The 22,272-nt window shown below is 42.8% G+C and overlaps 1 protein-coding gene across 1 annotated transcript in view; it reads right to left on the bottom strand.

Moving 5' to 3' along the window:
- Nucleotides 1–21,407, bottom strand: part of rapgef5a (Rap guanine nucleotide exchange factor (GEF) 5a) — a 61,021-nt gene extending 39,614 nt beyond the window's left edge. Inside the window, exons 1-5 of the mRNA XM_069680943.1 lie at nucleotides 21,025–21,407; nucleotides 9,032–9,082; nucleotides 6,282–6,388; nucleotides 5,673–5,794; nucleotides 3,733–3,910 (exon numbers count right to left, since the gene is read on the bottom strand). Of these exons, the coding sequence (XP_069537044.1) occupies nucleotides 3,733–3,910; nucleotides 5,673–5,794; nucleotides 6,282–6,388; nucleotides 9,032–9,082; nucleotides 21,025–21,168 (602 nt within the window). The 5' untranslated portion in view covers nucleotides 21,169–21,407. The remainder of the gene's footprint in view (nucleotides 1–3,732; nucleotides 3,911–5,672; nucleotides 5,795–6,281; nucleotides 6,389–9,031; nucleotides 9,083–21,024) is intronic.
- Between the last annotated feature and the right edge of the window lie 865 nt (nucleotides 21,408–22,272).

Genomic DNA, 22,272 nt, shown 5'->3' with positions numbered 1-22,272 from the left:
TAATGCTCGCCTCATTATATTAAACCACAGTAAAAGCCATAATTCATAAGAAGCATGAGCATCAGTTACACCTGGCTGCATTTGTATTATTGCTGCTGCACCTTTAAAATCATGTAATTCTCCAATTAGAGAACTTGTACTCATTTTCTCTTCCAAAGCACGCGCTGGCACCGTAAGCTCAGGATAAGAAACCTGCTCCAATCAGATAACGTGTCTCCTGTTCGGATATCATTACCTATCTTGACTGGTGGGCGCAGGTTTAACTCAGTTGGTGGAGCGTGCGCCCAACAAACAGAGGCAAAAATAACCTCAGCATCAGACCTGGGTTTGACTCCGACCCTCAGCCTTTTGGTGCATATAGTCCCCACTCTCCCCCACATTTCCTGTCACTGTCCGATCCATAAAGGCTAAATAATAATCTTTAAAAAAACTAATTTTAACTGGCCAATAGAAGATGACCCTACCCTTTAGCAACACCTGTTTAGAATGACACAGAACAGACACCGTAGCTGTGTGCGTCCTCCTTTTCCCGGGGCACGAAGGATCCATCGGGTGCATCCATCGTGGCCCAACATATCCTGTGATTCAATGTGCACCAATTCAAACTAGATGGCGGACTCTTAAACGGCTGAGGAATACACTTTTAATGTAAGTTTTTAGTTTCAACTCAGTCGATTAGCTAGCGATATAAACGTTTAAAAACGAAAGGGGACGTTAAAGTAATTCTCTTTAAAATCATAGGTTAACTTGTTGCTAGGTGACAGGAGCAGCGTTTGGTAACACAAGGGAAAATCCTCCGTAGACCAGACCGTCTCATTTCAGTTGGGCCTTCGCGGCCTACACAGGCTACGAATGACTCATCCTTCATAGTCTGCGTCCTTCAAAGGATTGAGACGAAGCTTATACCGAATGTGACATACGCCGTGTTGGCCATGTTGTTTGGGTTCTTTTTGTCGCCTACAGAGTTTCCTGTTTTGCTTTGTTTGTCAAAGCACTTTGTAAACTCTTGTTTTTAATGATGCTATATAAATAAAGATTAATTATTATATTCTTAGAAGTATGAAAGTAATAATGCTATTTGAGTTGCACTTTATTAGCCACTTTCTCCTTTTTACAAATTAAATAGAATTAGACTTGGCAGCGAGTACAGAGGGGTTTCTTCACCCTGAGGCAGCCGGAAGCATCGCTGAACAAGACTACAACAGGTGTTTTAAGATGAGTTCTACACATGTGCAGGTTCAAATGATCTCAGGCAGCACACACTGCCAACACTTTACTTAAATTAATGCATTATATTTGCCTTCAGGTGATTTTATCCCCTTTTTACAACAAGAGTTGAGGATTAACGTTAAGTTAAGTATTAGTGTATAATAACAAATGTATCAGCAAGTCTCTTGGAAGCAGCCGGTGCAGTTACATCAGGTGTTTTACAGCTACGACTACTCTGCTTTACATCAACAAGAGAGCGAGAGAGGGATGATGCCTTCAGAGAATAGGTGTGAAATTCAAAGAGAGACACAGACAGCAGCGGGGTCAAAGTGACAGACAGAGTGAGAGTGCTGAATGCTAAATCTCATCTCATGTCTAATCTGCAAAGGGGACCGACTGCACGACGGCACGTAAAAATATTGAGCCGATTTAGTGTCCTGCATTTAAACTACATATGTACAAACAGTTCATGATAACAGATATATTTTACATCCTTTTGTATGAGCGAGAATAAACACTTTATAATAAAACCAGACGTCAATAACCCGTCCTCTCCTCTGCACCAACCTGTGGAGACACTGCTGAGTGCCTCTAAACGCACGTCAGTCACTATATTGTACATAAAGTAGCTGATGGAGAACACAGGAGTAGGTACAGTATGATGCATGAGATTTATATAAGTAGGTACGACATTCAATCCCCCGCGCTGTCGTGCTCTCTCCCTCGTGCCTGTGAGCTCGCCCTTTGAAGTCGGCGCGCAGATGAATGTGTCGACGCGTGCTCTCGTTCCCTCGCTCTGCATATATACTCTTTTTTTTTTTTCCCTCCCCGTCCCCACCCCGTTACCCGTCTCACTCTCTCTCTTCCTCTGAGTGACAGATTGAGTTCAGTAGCAGCCTCAGCAGGAATCCCACACACAGGAGCAGCAAGGCAGGGAACTCTGGCTGACACTGCTCTGCATGTGTGCGTCTGAGCATGTGTGTGCGTGCGTGTCTGAGCCTGTGTCATGTTTATCAGTGATCGCATCATGTGTCAAGTTTTGTGCAGGAGTGTGTTTTTTCTCCGGATGTGGAGGTGTGTGCGCCTCCACATGTCTCTCTCATAAGCAGATTGAGGATTTAAAACTGAATAGAGATTAGTTTTCTCGCTGGGATTTCAGGAAGAGCTGAGTGTGTGTGTGTGTGTGTGTATTACGCTGCAAAACAGCAATGCACTTGCAAGCGAGCACTTTCAAACTTCCACCGAATCGTGCCCCGTCACTTGTCCCTTTTCAGGGTAAATGATCAGACGGACAAATGACCTCAATCTTAAGCCCAAACGGAAAACACTGTCACTTTAACTTTGATATTTCACCAGAGCAATGAGCTTCCTCTTCAGGTCAACGGAGATCACGCACAACTCGCATTCTCCGTCAACTATGATCTACATTCTGCAAAAGTTTAACACGCTGGCCCTAAAGACAGAGACTCTGGGACAACAGTAGCAACTACTAACTTGTCATAACAACAGATAAATATCACCAATATTATCCCGGGTGTATTTTCACTTCTGAAAGGACCCTTTTATTATAACAGTAATAACATTAAATCTTCCATGTAAGTAACTTTCTATTCACAGTGTTTAAACACAACAGTCTGTTCTTTGCAGTAAAGCTTTGGGCCATTCAAGTTGTACATGCAAGTATGATTAAAGAGGCTATGCAAACATCTTCAAAGATGCAAGTGTAGCCTGGAGAGGTGTGTTTAAGCCCTAATCCTGTCTGCAAATCATCTTTAAAATGTTATATGTGTGAACCATTTATGGATTAACAAGTTTTACTTTCTTTTCTATTTAAACTGTCTTACAGCTAATCTGAAGAAACCTGTTTGCTAGGAACTCAAGTGAGGCAGCGAAGCCAAAGAGTGAACCTTACCATATTAACTTTACAAGATAAACTAAGTTAAAGGAGCAACTAGCAACTGGAAAAACTAACTGTCAGTCAAAGCTGGTGTTCTCTGTAATCGATAGAAGCAATAATATTTGAAATTGGCGCCATAGCTGTGGAGAAAGTCGTACAAACAGCTCGTGGTTACGCCCATTCTACATTCCTACAACACCCAGCGTGCATTGCGCCCCTCCCTCTGAAAGGAACGGCCCAGCGAGAGACACTGGAGTGAAATACTACCGTTTTCGCTGCAGGCAACGGCTCACAGTGGTACAGAATTCAAAATATGACGAGAATATACCGGTGGATCGTCTAAAAAATCTTCAGGTCTGCAGTCTACATTTCAAACCTGACGATTTTGAACGAGACATGACGGAGGCAAGCGTCCTAGATTGCTCCCCATAATAGCATGATAGGACTGAGGTTGAAAATTGGCGAACTGGCCCTTTAAGGATTATACCACATAGCTTATGTTCCATTTAATACAAACTAAGTGCTACTTCTCATCCGTCCAAACTTGATTTTTTGTGTAAAAAGAGAGAGCTCTACCGCACATCTATCACAGCATAACTTGCAATCACAGTTTGATGGACACTTACGGGCTGTTGGTCCCGCCTCCAGAGCGGAACTGGACGTACGGGGCGAGTTGTAGGAGGAGCCTAACCGCCTCTGGCCACTCCCCTTCATTGGAGCGAAACTCACAGGAGGCGGAGTCACACTCCTCAAAGCTGAACTGGTAGTAAGAGTTTGAGTCTGAAAACACCACCCGCTGGTCCACTGGAGACAGAACAGACACATAAACACACGATCAGTATGAGAGGAAACATCTTCCCCTCTTTATCATTTTCACAGTGACAATGTGTCACTACTTTTATTAACTTGGTCTTCATAGTGTGTGTGGAAACTTATAATTATACCTGATGAAGGTACACAGTTTGGAGGGACATTATGTAAGCTCACCTGTCCTGCATTAACATCAACACGTCTATGCTACAGAGAGGAAGGTGAATGATACATGTACAGCATTGCACAGATAATCCACAAGTGGGTATTCACCACTCACATTTAAATGAAACAAGCTATTTTACCTGTAAGGTTAGCATTTCCTTTGACTTGGCCAAAATCAAGATTATTTTTAAGTTAGTCTAATTTAAAATCTAATTAAAATCATTTAACAAATCTCCAATGGGCCCTGGAAAACCTCCGCCAGACTACGTAAAATGTGTCACCTGACGGAGGTTTTCCAGGGCCCATTGGAGAAGCGGATAGTGTCCTCCAATAATGGCATTAGCTCCCCTTAATAGCATAATAGGACTGAGGTTGAAAATCATCAGAACTATAGAACAACTGTAAAAACATATTAGGACTTTGGGTTTGAAAGTGGCTGCTGCATCTCTTAACTTCTTTCACTTCCGTCCAACATTATCCCGCTGTCTCCTTCTTCTTTGATCCTGCTGTCAACTTCATCTTCAGCTAATTCATTTCTGTTCGCGTTACCCTCATTCATGTCATAAGCCCCACCGCGAGCACTCATGAAGTAGTGACGCGGTGAGTCAAACTCGCAGGGAAATCTGTTTAGAGCTCCTTATATTTGTAAATTAAAATATCGATATTTGGCGCCAGCCTGGCGATAATTGCATCGCACGAGTCAGGACGATGATATATTCACTCCTATTAAAAAATTAATGGAAGGAATTATACTTACAAGTCCATCGTTTTGTAACTGAATATTCACTGTATTATAGATAATTAAATGAAGAAGAAAATCCTTCACGCTGCTTCTCTATTTAATAATAGCCATAAAGAACAGATGGTGTATTTGTTAATCCATGCTGATTACACTAAATTTAAATTGATTTTCAAAGTGGGTGAAATTCTTTCCTACAGATCTGAGGCAGGACAAGTCTTATCTTCCTGTATGATGTTATAACGTGCAATAAAACGAGAGCGTGAACTGATACAATAAACATTGATTGATCAAAAGAATCAATGTTTATTGTCCGCTATAAACCACATTGGGGTTTTATAGCAGGCACTTCTTAGGTCTAGAGGAAGAGAGGAGACAAGGAAGCGACAATAAAACCTGGATAAACTCTTTGTAGCAGCTATTGTGGATTAGTCAGACCAATGAGCTGAATCGGAGCAAATGTCCAAAAGCAGGCGGCCTAAAGAGGATCAGGTTTGCTCATTCTTTGAAGAAACATTAACTGCCTTTGAATATTAAACCCTTTGTAAGAGGATGTGTCATCCACGGCATACTGAGCGTAGTTCTAAGTACTATGAAGAATGTAACACAGTTTAGTGAATACAGAAATATTAATCAAATCTGGATGTTGTAGGTGCACAAGTAGAAATAAATTAATCTATTGATTCTGTTGAAAGTTGCCCGACCATGAGGTTCACATTTGTCTTTTTTCAGCTGTGTTGATATTGACGATGTTGCTGGACAGTGTATATAAATTCTGACGCACAATACAACCTCCGTGCATGTTATTGTGTGTGTGTGTGTGTGAATATGTGTGTGTGTTTGTGGGTTTACCAGACAGCAGGACTCCCAGCTCCAGCAGCACCTGCCAGACGCGCACAGCGGTGGTCCGACAGCGCACGTACACACACTGCTCGCACAGCCACTGCACCAGCTCCACACCCACATAGCTACGCCTGTTAAAACACACACACACACACACTTTCAGCCACACAGTGTTCTGGTACACATGCAAATACACATGCACGTCGTCCCTCGGCACAAAGCTTGTGTTTTTTATTGAATCAATACACATTGATTATTCATTAGTTCTCTGTGAGCCTTTTTCCTCTGAAACACTGAACACTTTACGCCTGCTAAACTCCTCGTGTATGTGCGTGCATGCGTGTCTGTGTATGTATGACAGTTAAGAGAGTCTATTTATAGAGGTGCCCAGATGTTTATATGTCTTTGCATGCATCTTTACTGTATGTACTGTACAAGAGAGTGCATGTATTCCCAGAGCGTCTACGTCACACTTTGCTCGTCTTACTGCATAAACAACTTGACGGGCCAATCAGAAAGAGGCTTAACGTTGACGGGTGAGCGAGACTTTTTGCTTCACCGGACGCATCGATTCAGCCCTGCACACAGACAGACGCACAAACACAGAGCCAAGTGTACCGTATGATCCTGGCCAGGTGTATCTTGTCTTTGGCCGGGTACGGTCCGTGGGAGAGGAAGGCGTTCCTCACAGTCCGACCCGCACATGGGAAACTCTGGGAACAAGACTGACACACACGCAGAGAGATATAAACATTTATTTTTGCATTAATTCACTAAATGGGACTTTAAATGACAAAAATCCCACAGAACAGTCTGCAGAGAGGCAGTGTGGCTACATGCAGCTGTCATTGACCGACTCACAAGGACAGCTCGATTTCTTCCCCCCTGAGGAATGAAACATTGACTTTGTCTTCACGCTCTGCAATAATCCTGCTATTGAAGCCTGGGTGTTTAAGACCCTATTTCAATTAAGCTGTTTATACGGGCTGCTTGTTCTGTTTCATTCACATTCACATCCCAGGCTCCATTCACATTTTGTTACAACATGAGAATGTCTTTGTCTACGGCCGAGCCTTTCGGTTGTAAGGGTGCGATTTTGCAAATGAGAGCACTTCAAGTTACTATTGACATTTATAATAGGATGGCAGAGCGTGTGTTGGATAAATGGTCCAATGCACTGCAGCATTAAGGGCCTGTGTCCACTGCGCCTATGTAGTTCAGCGTCCTCAGCGCAAAAACGCCCTCGACTTAAGCTGTTTTTTGTCGCAGCGCTCACAACGCTCTCAGTTGAAAATAGTTCAACTTTTGGAACACTACCGCGCTCGTCAATGTCACTCCTCCCTCACCGACCAATCAAAATCAAGAAGGGGCGGGACATTATTTATCAACTTTGTCAACAACAATGGCAGGGGTGAAGCTAATTCTATCGTTGGACACGATTCCTTTCCCTCTTTTATATTTTGTTTGTAAAATTTCCGTGAATAATAGCAAATATTAAGCACACAGAGCAAAATTGAGGTTGCGGGTGCTGCTAGCGTCAAAAACAGTTTAAGTGGACACAGGCCCTAAAGGTACCCTGTGGAGCTTTGACCACGAGTGGAGGTATAGAGTGATGTTCTTAAGAGCGTGTCTCTGTTTCGTTTGCATTTCATGCACCTGCAAAAAGACACAAATGCAACAGTAAAGGCACATGGCTGCCTAAAGGCACTATTGCAGATGGTTTAACGTTATTATTGCATGAAGAAATATTCCAGATAAAGGAAGGAAAAAGATTGCTGGCTGAGAGAAATATGAACGTAAACATAGCAGGTGTTTTGCCTTTGTTGGCCCTCAAGGTTATGCACACTGAGCTTTGGCGAGAAACACAGAATGTAAACATACATGTGTTTGTTTTCAAGAGAAGGTGTTAGTTAACTTCCAAATGAGAAGATTACTTTGTATTTGCAGTGTATTTGGGATACACACGGTTAATCTTAGATGTATGTCCTGTGCTGTTGCTTTTTAAAGTTCATTTTCTTGGCTTTAGCCTTTATTGATTAGGACAGTGAATAGAGTTGGAAATGAGGGAAGAGAGAGTGGGGATGACATGCAGCAAAGGGCCAACAATCGGAGTTGGACCCGGGTCCACAGCATTGAGGGCTGTGCCTCTGTACATGAGGCATGCAGTTTAACCTCTGAGTTAAACCGGCGCCGTGACTCTGAGTCACTGATCCTCATTTTTACAACAAGTTGGTTTAATTTCTAACAAAGTACCTGGATACCTGATACCAGTACCTGATGAATAAGTCACATTATAATGTAAGTAATGACAAATCTGGGCTGCACAGTGGTGCAATGGTTAGCGCTGTCGCCTCACAAAATGGCCTCTCTCTGTGGAGTGTTCATGTTCTCCCCCTTCATGCATGGGTTCCCTCCGGGTTCTCCAGCTTCCTCCCACAGTCCAAGGACATGCTCGTTAGGTTCATTGGCGACTCTAAAATTGCCCGTAGGTGTGAATGTGAGCGTGAAAGATTGTCTGTCTCTGTGTGTCAGCCCTGTGATTGACTGGTGATCAGTCTAGTGTGTGCCCCGCCTCTCGCCCAATGACAGCTGGAATAAGCTCCAGCCCCCTCGCGACTCTGAACAGGATAAGGGGGACATTTAATGGATGGATGGAATAACAAAGTGAGGAGAGTCAGCAAAACTTAAAATACAAAATGCAGCACCTCTCATTGTCACCACCACCCCGACTCATGTCCATAGATTATTGATTGGTCCAGCTTACAGACACCAGGTTTAATGAACTCTTAGTAAACAGTTTCAGGTTAACGTCTTCTAATAAAAACTGAGCTTGGGAAAAAAAGGAGGTTAGCAAAGATTATATTACAGAAAGCATCTACCAAGTTAGTTTGTCATGAGCAAGATGTTTTTACCAGTAATGGCTTCACATCTATTACAACACAGAGTGACATCTATTGAAATACCACAGTATAATGATTTCTGGCACAGAGGTAACAGCAGTGCACATGAATCAGGCTTCAGATGTTCATTTATTTCATCTCAACCTGATTTTATTCTTCAGCTAATGTTTTAGAAGTTCAAAGAATAGAGATGTGGAAAGTGAAATATTGAAGCCCTGAGGCCTTTTCAGAATGCAGCACTGAAATATTTGCCAAACCGCACACTGATGCATGACATGTGTGTGTGTGTGTGTGTGTGTGTGTGTGTGTAGAGAGTGAAACACACTTGGAAAAAGCCCAAGGTAATATCACCACTGATGTCATCTGTATTGGGGCTAAACAAACAGACTTTGGCTCCGCAGCAAAACTAAAAGGATGACATCACCTGTGTGACTGTGTGTGACTGTGTGTGTGTGTGCGTGTGTGTACCTTGTTTACGGTAGGTCCACTGCTCGGTCCGGGAATAGTGTCAGGTGATTGCTGTTAAAACAAAATACATACAAGTGGTCAGAACCAACAAACAATGACACACACACACACACACACACACACACACACACACACAGAGTAAACACACAGAACAAACACGACTCTGAGATGAGAAAGACCAGTTTAACCGCTCCAAAAACATGAGTCAGGTTTTGTTTAAACCAACAGCAGCAACTTTCTGCTGATATTCAGTGCAGTAATGCAAAGTGACACCTGCCACTTCCTGTCAATTTTACTCATAAAGTTTGTGACGATCATGTGACCTACATGGTGCAACAGTGGCACACATTCACTCACCAATTCAAAAGCAGCGCATTAGACAAGTAAACAACAATAAAAACACATTTATCAGTTGAATTTACCAACAATAAAATGCAGCGCGAGTCAAAATTTCACAATAAAACAGTGACAGCATTATAAATCTGTGTGGTCACAACCATGAGGCTATCATGTTGTAGCCTTTGCCCCGGGCCTCCCCACTGCAGAGCTACTTCCCCTTTCAGGAAATAAACTCTTAATCTTTATGGATTATTGTGGTGCCGGAGGAGTTAGAAGACAGCTCTGCCACTGTGCTGACACACTTGTCATAAAACAGATTAAAAATGATAGTAAGTGTTGGCTCAAGCAAAGCGGAAACAGCACAACATGAAAGCATCTGTTTCAGGATTTCACTGCAGCGTGACACACCGTGGTGGGACGTAGGAACATCTCGTCTTAGATGCTCGGCTGCTAAAATGTTGATTCTAATTTTTCAAAGCTTTACTCCCAATTTGCGCCAAATTTTACACATTCATTTTGTAAAAACATTCAAGTGCAACACTCTAGGATAACTGTATCCATAAAGCTTAATGTTAGCTTTTTACAGTGCCTATAAAATGATTCACCTCTTAAAGTATGCACGTTTTATTGTTTTACAACTAAACCACAGAGGTCTGAAGAGGTGTTTTGACAGCCCTCAACAGACAAAGACTCTTTGATGTCAGTGAGAACAATTCCTTCATGTGTATCTACATTAAGTGAATATAAAGCACAGGATGACTGTTTGCATAAATATCAATTAACACATCTTTAACACAGACTGAACATCATCTCTATTCACAGATGCTACATAGAAATTTGGAGTCTGTAGGCAGGGACGGCAAGTGTTCTGGTTCCCATTTGTACTACGTTTGTAGTCCAAGTAATATTGACCAATCACGTATCAGCAGGCTGCTGACATCTGCATGCAAGTTCAGCTAACAATCTGCTCTAGATCTAAAATTCAACTTGAGATAAATTCCCTGACGCGGTGTCATGAAAGTCGTACAGATTTCCCGACTTCCTCGAATGCATCGCAAATAATCAATCCGACCTCCGTTCAACAAACAAGCATTTTAAAAGCAGTTTTCTTCTCCTCTTGAGGACAGACCTGACAAAGCTTCATTTTTTTTAATATCTTTTAACAAATCTGCATCATGATGTTGAAATCTCAGCAAAGGTAAGACCCGTTAATTAAAGTAAATCACAAGAAAAACGGTTTCTTTTTCTGTAAACAATGCAGCACGCGGAAAAGGAAGACTTGGCTGGAAAATCGTTGCTACCCGCCTGGCGTGTTCACTGTCGTCCCCAGAGGCTACATCGTTGTCAGACTACAGCCGATGGGATCCAAGATTGCTAATAACATAAACGATGACTGTGCTCAATTCAAGTGTACAAGTGGCCCTGTTTACACCGGATATGTAGATGTGTCCTGGGTGATCCAATCCCATTGGTCAACTCTAAGTACAGCTCCAAGTATCAAGGCACCCAAGACGCACTGATCTGATCTCACACCACATTCAGAGGGTGTCTGGGCCGCATACAGCTACATTCATTTAGCTGTGTGTAAGTGAATGTGTGGTTGCCACAACATCCTCATATCAAGGGAAATGATGATGTTGAGTGACAGAACACTACAGCTTGATTTGATACTTCTATGCTGAGCCTTGTCAAACTATTTTTTATTTCTCTCTTAACACAGTTTATGCATTTGTGTGGGGTGTGCACAAATCCAGCTCATATTGATTCACTAAGAAAGAATGCCTTTATTTCCTTACAGGAAGTTACCAAACAGGTACAATGGACGCTGGAAGACCGAAAAGTTGCTGTTGACACATGTCCTCCGAGCAACTTGACCCAGCTTGAACAGTTTTGTAAAGAAAGGGGAAAATGTCAGAGACACAACGACTGTAATTGGTGCCACAGACGACTTACAGAGATTTGACTTCTGTTGATCACTGTCAAAAACTCCCAACGTCAAAAATATTTGAAGATTTATCATCACTGTAACACATTTGCACTCAGCCTTAGAAAAATACACCATTTGGACGAACATATTGCCAGTGTTTCTCCTGCAATAGCAGTGCAAGCTCTGTAAGCTCAGTGAGAAACGCAGGATCACTAATAAGAGTTGTGGGTTTGATGCCCTCTGGAGATTTTAACACAAAACTGAGCCTGTGCTACCTACCGCTGCTGCCCTTCGCCGCACACTGGCTGACATTAAAAAACCACTCAATGATGAGGAATAGAGAGATACAGACAGATCAAATGATGGAACAAATGAAATGCACCTAAGCGACTGTGGAAGATGGATGTAGATGAAGAAATATAAAGAGGAGCAAGACGAGGGGGAGGCTGAACCAATCACAGCAGTCTATGAATAGGGGACGTGAGCATGACAGATGGAGAGGGGGAGAGACGAGGCGGTGAGAGGCAGACAGATCACTTTAATTGTGATCGTGAAAGAGAGAAAAAGTGAGCAAGACAAAGACGGAGACGGGGAGAAAAGCACGGCTGTGGCGTCGAGATGCAAGAAAATGAAATAGACGTATGATTAGAGGGATGTAGAGGAGTGTGTGTGATCCTCATTAGAGCGATGATACTGCCTGGGATGTCCCAAACACACAAGCGAGTAGACACACTTGCGCACACACACCTTATGCAAAGCAAATGCGTGTGTCGCAGATTGGCTACTTTTTATCGAAGGAATAGTTACAAATTTTGGACAAAACCTTTATGTTTTTCTTGCCAGTTTTCGGATAGCTAATAATATAAGGCTGCAGCCAGCAGTCGGTTAGCTTAGCTTAGCGTTAACACTGGAAACAGGAAGGAATGCTAGCTTGGCTCCATCCAAAGGAAAAAATCTGGGGGACGCAGAGGCAGGGACAGGCACTGCTGAGGTACTGTTTGTGGGCTCAGCAGAGTCAGGGAGGGGTGCAGGGGTAGAGGAAGCAGAAAATACCGTTTGTCTGGCAGTTTTATCTTTGCTCTTTTGTGGTATTTTTAAAACGTTCTTCTCGTACTGCTTACTGGGGAAAAAACGGCGGTAACGGGATTTAATGATTAGATGTGCAGACGGTTGAAACAGCGGTGCTCTGACACGAGGTTTCTGTTGCTGAGTACTGTGAGTTTGTTCATAACGTATCGTTCTGTATGGGAAAGATGAGGTGCTTCCCCGGGACACATGGATGGTAAGTTTACTGCATCCATTTAGAATTTAAAGGGGCCATATCTTTTGAATGGACATATTTTCATGGGTTTCACATTTTTGGGTGTTTATTGTTCAAAGTGAAAAAGTGAAAACAGCATAATTCCGTGTTTTTCCAGAACCACGTTTTTATAAGTCGCCTCTGAATGGGCCGTTCAGAACAGCTGCAGGTTTCTACGTAGAACCTTGCTTTCGCTGAAATCGACCAATCGTCATTCACCTTCGTTGAAGGCTGAATAACCGATCCTAGAGCAGCCATATGTGCGGTCGCTGCCTAAAGTGGAATCGCACACGTGGGGGAGGAGCTTCGGGGTCACTCCAAACACTGTCAGCCAATCGTGGCTATTGTCTGACCTTTGCAAACGGCTTATTCGTTTCAGGAGGAAGGAGAGGCTCGGAAAAATAATTAGATTAAAATATGTATACAATTTTTTAAGAGAAACAAACGAGAAAATTGATCGCATAGCTAAAATATGTCCCCTTTAAAGCATTAGGGAAGCAGGACGCGTACCTAACAACATCACTATAACATTATAGTTATAGTTATACAGATATTGTAGAAGATGTCAAGCTGTTCCTTGAAGACACTCATCTTTCTAAATTAGAAAACTTAGACATCGCATTAAGCATAAAAAGGGATTTCACTGCAGCTCATCCAAGCTACCTGATGACCAAGCTAACATTTAAATGTTGCTGTCTTGAGACGCCCATCAAATAACTACTTTTTGTATTACACATGTGTCAAACAAACTACATATACAGTAAGGGTTAATGCAACTGTGCTGTAAGTGTGATTTAAACAGTAAATGATTCGAGCCAATAAGAGACCACGACACAATTACTTGATTAGACAATCAACAAACAATTTACTACTGCATTTAGGTGATCGATTTCCTGCTCTTCTTACTTCCTTTAAGGACAGTAAATTAAACCACTTCAGGTTTTGGATTGTCAGAAACAATTGGGTTTCAGAAAACTGTATCTGAATAAAGTGCTTTTTTTTTTAGACCAAATAATAAAAAATGTACGGTGAAAATAATCATGTGATGCATTTGAATTGAGAGATCACAGAAACAGCTGGAGGTCACAGAGAGTCCAGAAAGCATAGCTGCTCCCCTTCCACAGTAAAACCCGCGGCTGGAGCTTCAGATTTACCCACACTGGAAAACATTTTCAGAAGTCTTTGGCTGAGAAGAACGCCGGCTCAGCGCGACCGTCCTCCGAGATATCAGTAAAGAAGAGAGGGTTTTTTTTTTCTCTGTGGTTGTGTGTGTTTGAAGACATGCAGTGTTTGGACTGGGGGTTAAGTAGAGCACACCAGCCAGCCAAGCACACAGACTAAATAAATTGTTTCTGACTCTCCCGATCTCGCTCCTTCTTTCTTTTTCTATCTTATCTCTCCATCTCTTTGTCTCACTGCTGTCTGGTGAATACGGACCTCTCAGGAAGTCTCTCCACAGCCATCACTTCTCACTAACACACTAAGGACACACCAGGGCTGGAGGTGTTTCATTCACGAGACGAGAGAAATGTCTGCTGGCCGCGTTCAGTTGTTACAAACATCGCAGGCTGCGCAGTCCATCGCCGCCGATCCACCGGAGGCCAAAAGAGAGAGACAGAAGAGAGGAGAGGGAGGAGATGAATGAGTAGGAAGGAGAGCTATAAAGAGGGAGCACATGCTGACACGCTTATCTGTGTGATGACTTCAAAGTGTGTGTACAGAAAGAGAGACAGAGCGCAGCAGAGAGCGGGGTCATTATCTGCAAGAAATGGATTACTCTCAGATTAGATTGCTGAGCACAGTGAGGAGCTGCAGCACGGTACGCTTGGCAAGCCTCCGAGCACACACACACACACACACACACGCACGCACGTTTCACATTCACACTAAGCTCCTGTCGACTCCTCGACAGATCCGTCATACAAGGAAGTCAAAATGGAGACATCAAAGCAGATACAGCTCAATGGGCGCGCACACATAGACACGCACAGTGGAGCCTCTAAGAAAGGCACCCTCCGGCCCACGCCTAACTGCCAGCACACATGACCTTTGGTTTACAAACACTGAGAGTCATTGATCTAAAGTCATTGTTGATGACAGGCTCATAATACAAACACAGTTCTTATCTATTAATTATTAAAGTTATTATTCTATAACTTTGACACAGTAACCTTAATAGCTGAAGTTTGGTGCAAACCATTTTAATATTAACCAATGCTTTAGGAAATATTGAGGATAGTTTTTCTCTATGGTTTGATACACTATTGTTCAAACTATTGCATTAATTAAAGGGTAATATTCAAGTTGATTGTCGGCAAGTGCACCTCCTTCAACAACATTTTGACATTATAAGCCCAAAGTTAACTTGTCTCCAACACTTAAATTCTTCTACTTAAAGGAGCAGTTCGCCCCATGAAAAGCCACTGTCAGTCAAAGCTGGTGTTCTCTGTAATCGATAGAAGCAATCATATTTGAAATTGGCGACATAGCTGTGGAGAAAGTTGTACAAACAGCTCGTGGTGTCGCCCATGCTACATTCCTACAACACCCAGCGTGCATTGCGCCCCTCCCTCTGAAAGGAACAGCAAGAGACGCTGGAGTGAAATACTACCTTTTTCACTGCAGGCAACGGCTCAGAGCGGTACAGAATCCGAAATATGACAAGAATATACCGGTGAGATCGTCAAAAAAATCTTCAAGTCTGCAGTCTACATTTCAAACCTGACGATTTTGAACGAGACATGATATTGCAGGCGAGCGTCCTAGACTGAAGTGTAGTTTAGCAAGCTCCCTGGCCTCCGCCAGATGTGTTTTACGTAGTCTGGCGGAGGTTTTCCAGGGCCCATTGGAGAAGCAGAAAGCGTCCTCGAAAGGCACAGAGCGAACTGCATGTTTTCTACCATAATGGCATTAGCTCCCCATAATAGCATGATAGGACTGAGGGCTTCAGAGAGTGAGAGAAAAAGTAGGCTAACTGCTTACATTAGCTCACGTTACTTGCAGCTATTTCATTAGAAAGAACAGACATAACAAGAATAAACATTACTAAACATACTATATTACTGCAGTTTCTCTCCTATTACTGATTCATTATAACATCAAAGCCAACGTCTAGTCTGCTCTCATTTTCTCTCTTGTGAGAGTAAGAAATGAGTATTGCTGCAGACAGAATTTGTCCTGATTGATGGAGCTGATACCTCAGAATCACGCAGGGCCACCAAAGTATGATAGATTTAGACATACAGAAAAGAGTACGTAAAACAAAATGTGTGGGTTGTTTGGCAACAGTCCAGTCCTGGTCGTGTTGTGGCACTAGTCGTGTTGTTGGAGCCAAGTGAGAGATTAAAGTCTTGTATTAAGTATTGGACAAATGAAACTTTAACTAGCTGGTAGTGGTATATAAAAAGCTAACAGCGGTCTTCTGGGTGATAGTTCTGTGTTTGACCTTTTGGCTTTCCAAGCATTCAGGACTGTAGCACTGACCAATCACAGCACAGGAAGACTGGATCAGGAAAAGATCTATTGGGGAAAAAAACAACAACTTTAGCGGCTTATGTTGGTGCCTAAACCTAACCAACCTGTGACAGTAAAGCCACACACGAAGTACACGTGTGTGCGCATGTGAAACGTGTTTTACACATTGGAAACTTGAGCATTTCCCCTGTGCTTTTCATGTGCAGTTTGACCAGATACAAAGATGGAAGAGGCCAGCGGCACACCCAGAGGAGGGGAAGGAACAGTTGAGGACAGCTCTCCCAAGGCCTGGTTTTTGCACGGCAAAATAATGTGCCAATCCCAGAGGGGGAATCTCTGGAGATTGTTGGCGACTCGACCTGTTCTCCTCTGAGGTGTGTGAGGTCCACGGCTTCCCATCTAAGGGAGCCGGTCGACAGCAGGTACATTTTTACTTTGTTTCAAGGTCTATTTTTAACATCCTATTTCTGACGGATGACATCATCTGTGAGGTCGCAAAAATCATTACAAGGATCATTCCTAGCCTGAATGTGACGTTCAGAACGTTAGCCAAATACTTACTTAAGTTTGGGAAAAAATGCACCAAATGTTATGCTAATTTTTGAGTTGAGTAAAACACCAGCGTTCACTTTATTTATCTTGATCCATGTACCATGTATGTCAGGACAACATTTCATTACAGTCTATCCAATTATTGAAGACATATTTCAGGATATTTGTCTCTTTTATATATCTTCATCCATAAGATTTCTGCATGTGTCACGTCAAATAGTTTGTCGTCCACAAAAGTGGCTGTTTAACAATGAAGACAACAAATCCCAAGATCCCACACTATTTCACTGCACCAGGACTGAATTTATATCCTTAAATTGTTTGAAAAACATTTTTTTTTAAAGTTCATGCGTTATCAATATAATCTTGCATTTACACTGGCATTATATTTCATCTATATTTTATATACTTGAACTGTAAAACTTCTCAGTATGCTAATTCTTCCAGCCAAATAGTGTTTTTTTCTTACAGCCTGTTTGTACATTTAAACAGTGAGCAAGTGTGAATGTGCGCCGAGACTCCCTCTCCTCCCCTCTCTCGCCCTTTCATCTTTCTAATCTCGATGTATGATGCAGTTATGGATGTGAAATATTGCTGGCAGACATAAAAACACACCATAAGCCACTCTCTCTTTTGCTGCATTCATAATGCTGAAATGAGATAATCTTCTGGAGAATATCATCAACTTCTCTCTTAGAGATCATAAACTCTGAGAGCTTACATTATGACTGTGATAATCTCATTTACAGACTGAATTATGCGTTTTGAGAAGCATACTGTACATTTATTGTTGGTTTGTGTTCACGTTTTAATCCACAAAAAGGCTCCACTCCACAACTAGTGGTAACACTGAGTGTATATTTTATAACACGCATCCGAATGTCCCATTTAAACTATAAAATCTGGTATCATGTGGGAGCACATATATAATTTCAAGCGCCAAATCTGCCATCAAAACATCAGACAAAGAAGCTGCAACCCCAAAAAGGAAAGCATGATTACAGGGGGGACGCTGCATGATCCAAATCTGCTCTGCAAAAATATACTACTGCACTTTTCCACCTTCTCTCACTTCAACATGCATTATTATTTATTCCTTGCATTGGCAACATATTTGCACAGCATGGCATTAAAATATGTTATATCTGGCTTTTGTTTTGAAAGGATCCTTGTTGTGTTAATGTCCTATTGTTATGTTAAATGGAATTAAAGGTAAGGCTTTCACGGTACTGAATTTTTCTAGCCGCGGTGAAATACACAGACAATTTTCCCCTTGTGGTTCGGCGATGAACTGCTGCCCCAGCCTGCTGCCGGAGTATGTTTTGTTTATTTAACTACAGCGTGTCCTCCAGACGGTTAAACATCCGAAGTTCGAATCGTTAATTGTTGAAATGAAATCCGTGGTGACGGGCTAGCTGTTCTTGTAGCGGCTAAACAAGCATGTTGCGAGACTGCACACTGCTCGTCTGCACCGATGAGATGGGCAGACGGTTGAAACAGCGGTGCTCTGAGGGCCAGGTTCTTTTTTGATGATTACTTTTAAAACGACTTTGTTGTTCATGTATCGTCCTGAATGGGGAAAACGAGGTGCTCCATTGGGACACATGGATAGCGAGCTTACTGCATCCCTCCGGATTTTAATGAGTCAGAGACACAGGGTACCTAGCAACATCACTGGGTCTATGATACCAAAAATAAATAGTGGTGATGGCTTTCACCGGGTCCACCCCACAATTGGTGTCACAAAACCGCAGTATTGCAGTCATGCGGTCATGCAGTTGCCATGACAGCCCTAATTAAAAGGGACACTCATTGACTCCAAATTTTACTTGTCTCTACAACAAAAACCTTTATATCCACTAACAAATTCCATATGATTAGATTGGTAACAACTGAGAAGGATTAGACTGGACTAGGATTAGAAAGCCTTATTAGACTGTTATTCTGATTACTGCTAGCAGCGTTATCTTTGGAGAAGATTCACGCGGTCCTTGACAACAAAATCCAACAAGTCCAGAGTAAAATTGGTTGCAGAAAACGGACTCTAGACTTTACGTTATTGGTGGGTAATAAAAGCCAAAAATAACACCAATCAGCTCGACTTGTCAACACCTCTCTCTCCAGCCTAGCTAACAGCCGCAATAGCACCTGGAGTCTGTGACAATATCATCAAATATGTTTTACTATGGCCTCAAATGTCCACTGCACAAACTGTATGCATTTATATGCGAGTGACCATTTAAGTGTCTCTAAAGTTTCAACCTGACGGAGTTGTGGTCATCGCTTTAAAGTGTGGCTACTTTACACAGCAACCTGAAAAGTGTATGAAAAGTGCTCTTTTAGGCCAATCTCTCTGCTCCTGTCATATCAGAGCCAATAAAGGACTAATAATTGAATACCAGAGCATGTCACGACAAAGAGAATTCTGGATTCAAAAGGTGAGGCTGCAGCAGGCTGGCACCAAAAGCGACACTTGGCTTTGTGCAAATCAACAGTTCATAAGCTGTCTCCAAACATCGAAGAATCCAATGAGGTAATGAGAAAATGTGTTTACGCTGGACGTTGTTTGGCCTCAAATATTGGAACAAAGAGCAAAATGCAGCTCTGTATTCTGCATGAAACAACAAAAGAAGGTGTGCAGGTGTCCACCATTGTTGTCGCTGTTTTCAGTCAAGCATTTCAAATTGTGACTTCGGTCGAACTGCAATATAAAACAATGCGCGGCACCTCCTCTCCTGCATCTTTTTGAAGACCTATTATATGCAAATGCAAACAAATGTGTGGCTGTTTAAGTGTGTGTGTGTGTGTGCGCGCCAGGATAGGCGAAGCTAAGCGCCAGTGTGCAGAGACCAGTGTGCACAGAACAGCCATACCTTTACACTACTTACCCACGCCTCATCACACTCACTCACCCACACACACACACACACACACACTAAGACAGGAGAAGGAAAATTCTACATTTTTTCCTCATCTGCACAGTATCCCCTTCTTTTCCTACCTGCAGCTCGATCACAGGCAAAGAACAAAAACATGAAGCTACACGGTGAAACACAGTCTGCTATTGAAGTTATGCTGTTTCTTTGTGTTTTCACTATTATGGTTTCATCAGGACTCTTATTTTGACGTGTATATTCTGTAAATCAATACAAGTTTTCGGCTCCAATTTTGGTTTTGTTATGGCGAGAGAATTAAATCATCAGACAGATGACAGAAACACTTAGCAGCCTCAAAAGCCCTTTAAACATCACTTCAAATAACAAGATCTAACGTGACATAAAACCGTTCACCTCCTCAGTCCAAACTGGCTTTACACGACAAATGCTGCATATCTTTATCCCATTTGGCATTTTGTCCTGGCACTCACTCCCTGATTCCCTGCGCGGGAATCAGGGACACGTTTTCTCCTGGCTGCCACCGAAGATCAAGATGAGTGGAGCGGACACTTTGAGCAGAAATTTGGCCTGTCAGGTGTTTTCGTTCCACATCAGGGCACATCGAGTCACAGACATTTACTGCTTAGTAGACACATCATCACAAGACAGAACCGGGGGGATGCCACGAGAGGAAGAGGGTCAGGCTACAAATATGTCCCATTTGGAGTTGGAATGTTAAAATGGAGATAAAATAGCGAGACTGGGTTATTTTCAAGAGATTTTGCTTAAAAAAATAACTGATTAATCAATTAACAGGATAAATCCAAAACAAATGTTGATCAATGGAATCATTGTTGAGGTAATTTGGTTAGATATTTCTTGTTCCCAGCTTCACTTTTCGCTCTCTTGTACCATTTTTTCCTCCTCCTCTGTGAGTTGAGGAATGTGTGATAGGGGACAAAAACATAGGCTACAAGAAGACACCTTGAGATTTGCAATTTTCAACGATTTGCCATTGTATAAACAAAACAATTAATCATTTAACCAAAAAAACAAAAGCTACCGACTGGAATGAAAATGTATGGTTGTGTAGCTGCAAACAAATTTGTGTCGATAAATATGTACAAGTGTGTATTTCTTAGTGTGTGTAGGTAGGTGTGTGTGTGTTAAGTGAATCTGTCGGGTACGGTAGTGTTGCCTTGACTACCGGAGTGTGAAGGTATGATGTCCAACAGCAATTGGTTATTATGGATGTAGCACGCGCACACATAGCCTGCACACACACACACACACACACACACACACACACATAGGCTTCACATACACACTGCCTCTGCGACAGTAATGTTTGTGTCAAAATGAAAACACCTGAGTCGTGACGGGGTTACGAAACAGCCTCGCGGCACAGAACGTTGTCGTGAAAACTGACGGTTAAAAAATTCAAACCGTCAACCGTTGCTAACGTTCATTAACCATAAAAAAGGAAGGACGGACAGTCGGTCGGCGGTCTGTTTGAAGTACTCACGCTCTTCTTCCGCAGGTGCAGCCCGTGCTTGAGTAGCCCTGGCAGATCCCGGATTTTGTGTTTGAGCTGAGCCTGGTCTCGTGCGCTCCTGTTCCATCGCAAGCCCGCGAGCAAGCCGTCCTCTGCGGGCTCAGAGTCCTCCATGGTTCGTCTCCCTCTCTCCTGTCCTGTCCTCGAGCTTGCCGCTTGCCTCCGCACGAGCTCAGGGTGTCTACTGTATCCTCACAACAAGGCGCTCCACCGCCCGCGCCCGTTCGCCATTTCCCCCCTCCTCGCACTCACAGTCAGCGACCTGCATCTGCAACCAAACCGCGCAGATTTAACGACCTACTGAATGTATTCCGCAGCACGCGACGCTGCTGCTCCACCCAACGGCTCGCGCGTCCTTCTCCTCTATACTGCCAGGTTGATGTGTGTGTGTGGGTGTGCGGTGTGTGGAGGGAGGAGGGGGGTCACAGGTGCACAGAAACATTGCATCACTTCCACCTTTGATTCTCTGACCAGTCTGACAAAAGAAAAGAAGGAATACTCTTGTAAAACATAACATTTAAACAGTTTAGTATGATTTTTACGTTAATTTCTGTCATAAGTTCACAATTTGTCACAATATTAAAGATAATAGTCTGGGGGGGAGGGAGAGAAGGAGCAGAAGGCACTCGGTAGGGCTACGTCATCACATTACCTGGCTCAAATTTCCATAGGTAAACAAAGAACAGCCACAGAGCATATCTGTGTGTGTGGGAGGGTGTGTGTGTGCTACATGGCAAAGCCTATTTTTCAGGGTTTGAAGCTGTGTTTTGTCCTGAGTGTGAGAGAATGCTTCCTGATTAACCAGAGGGCAGGAGACAGGTGAGCTGAAACATGGGACGGTTTGGACCCTCAGTGCTGTGGGGTCGTTGAAGATCATCATGTCTCTCATGTGGTTCCCCACTCTATACTTTTTTATATTTATCATCAGACAGTACTTGTCTTTCCTCTCCCTTTGTTAGAGGCTGTGTGTCTTTGCTCTTGGTTGTAGTCTAGGTGTAAACCAACCCCTTCTGTGTGCCTCCTATGTTTTAAGTCTTACCAACTACTTAAGCAGGGCTTTATTATCACACGTGTTGGTACCGCTGAGTTTGTCAGTCAAAAAGTAACAAGAAACAACACATAGTAAAACTGCTTGCTTGTTTTGATAGTCGTGTTTTTGCCATTCACACATACAGTAGGCCTGTGTCATTTATGTAAATGTCACCTTACAACAGCACA

This window comes from Semicossyphus pulcher, unplaced genomic scaffold (assembly GCF_022749685.1).
Source record: "Semicossyphus pulcher isolate SPU_LCO1_2020_fin unplaced genomic scaffold, fSemPul1.0.p SCAF_5, whole genome shotgun sequence".
NCBI classification, from domain to species: Eukaryota; Metazoa; Chordata; class Actinopteri; order Labriformes; family Labridae; genus Semicossyphus; species Semicossyphus pulcher.
This window is presented reverse-complemented; position numbering and strand designations above follow the sequence as displayed.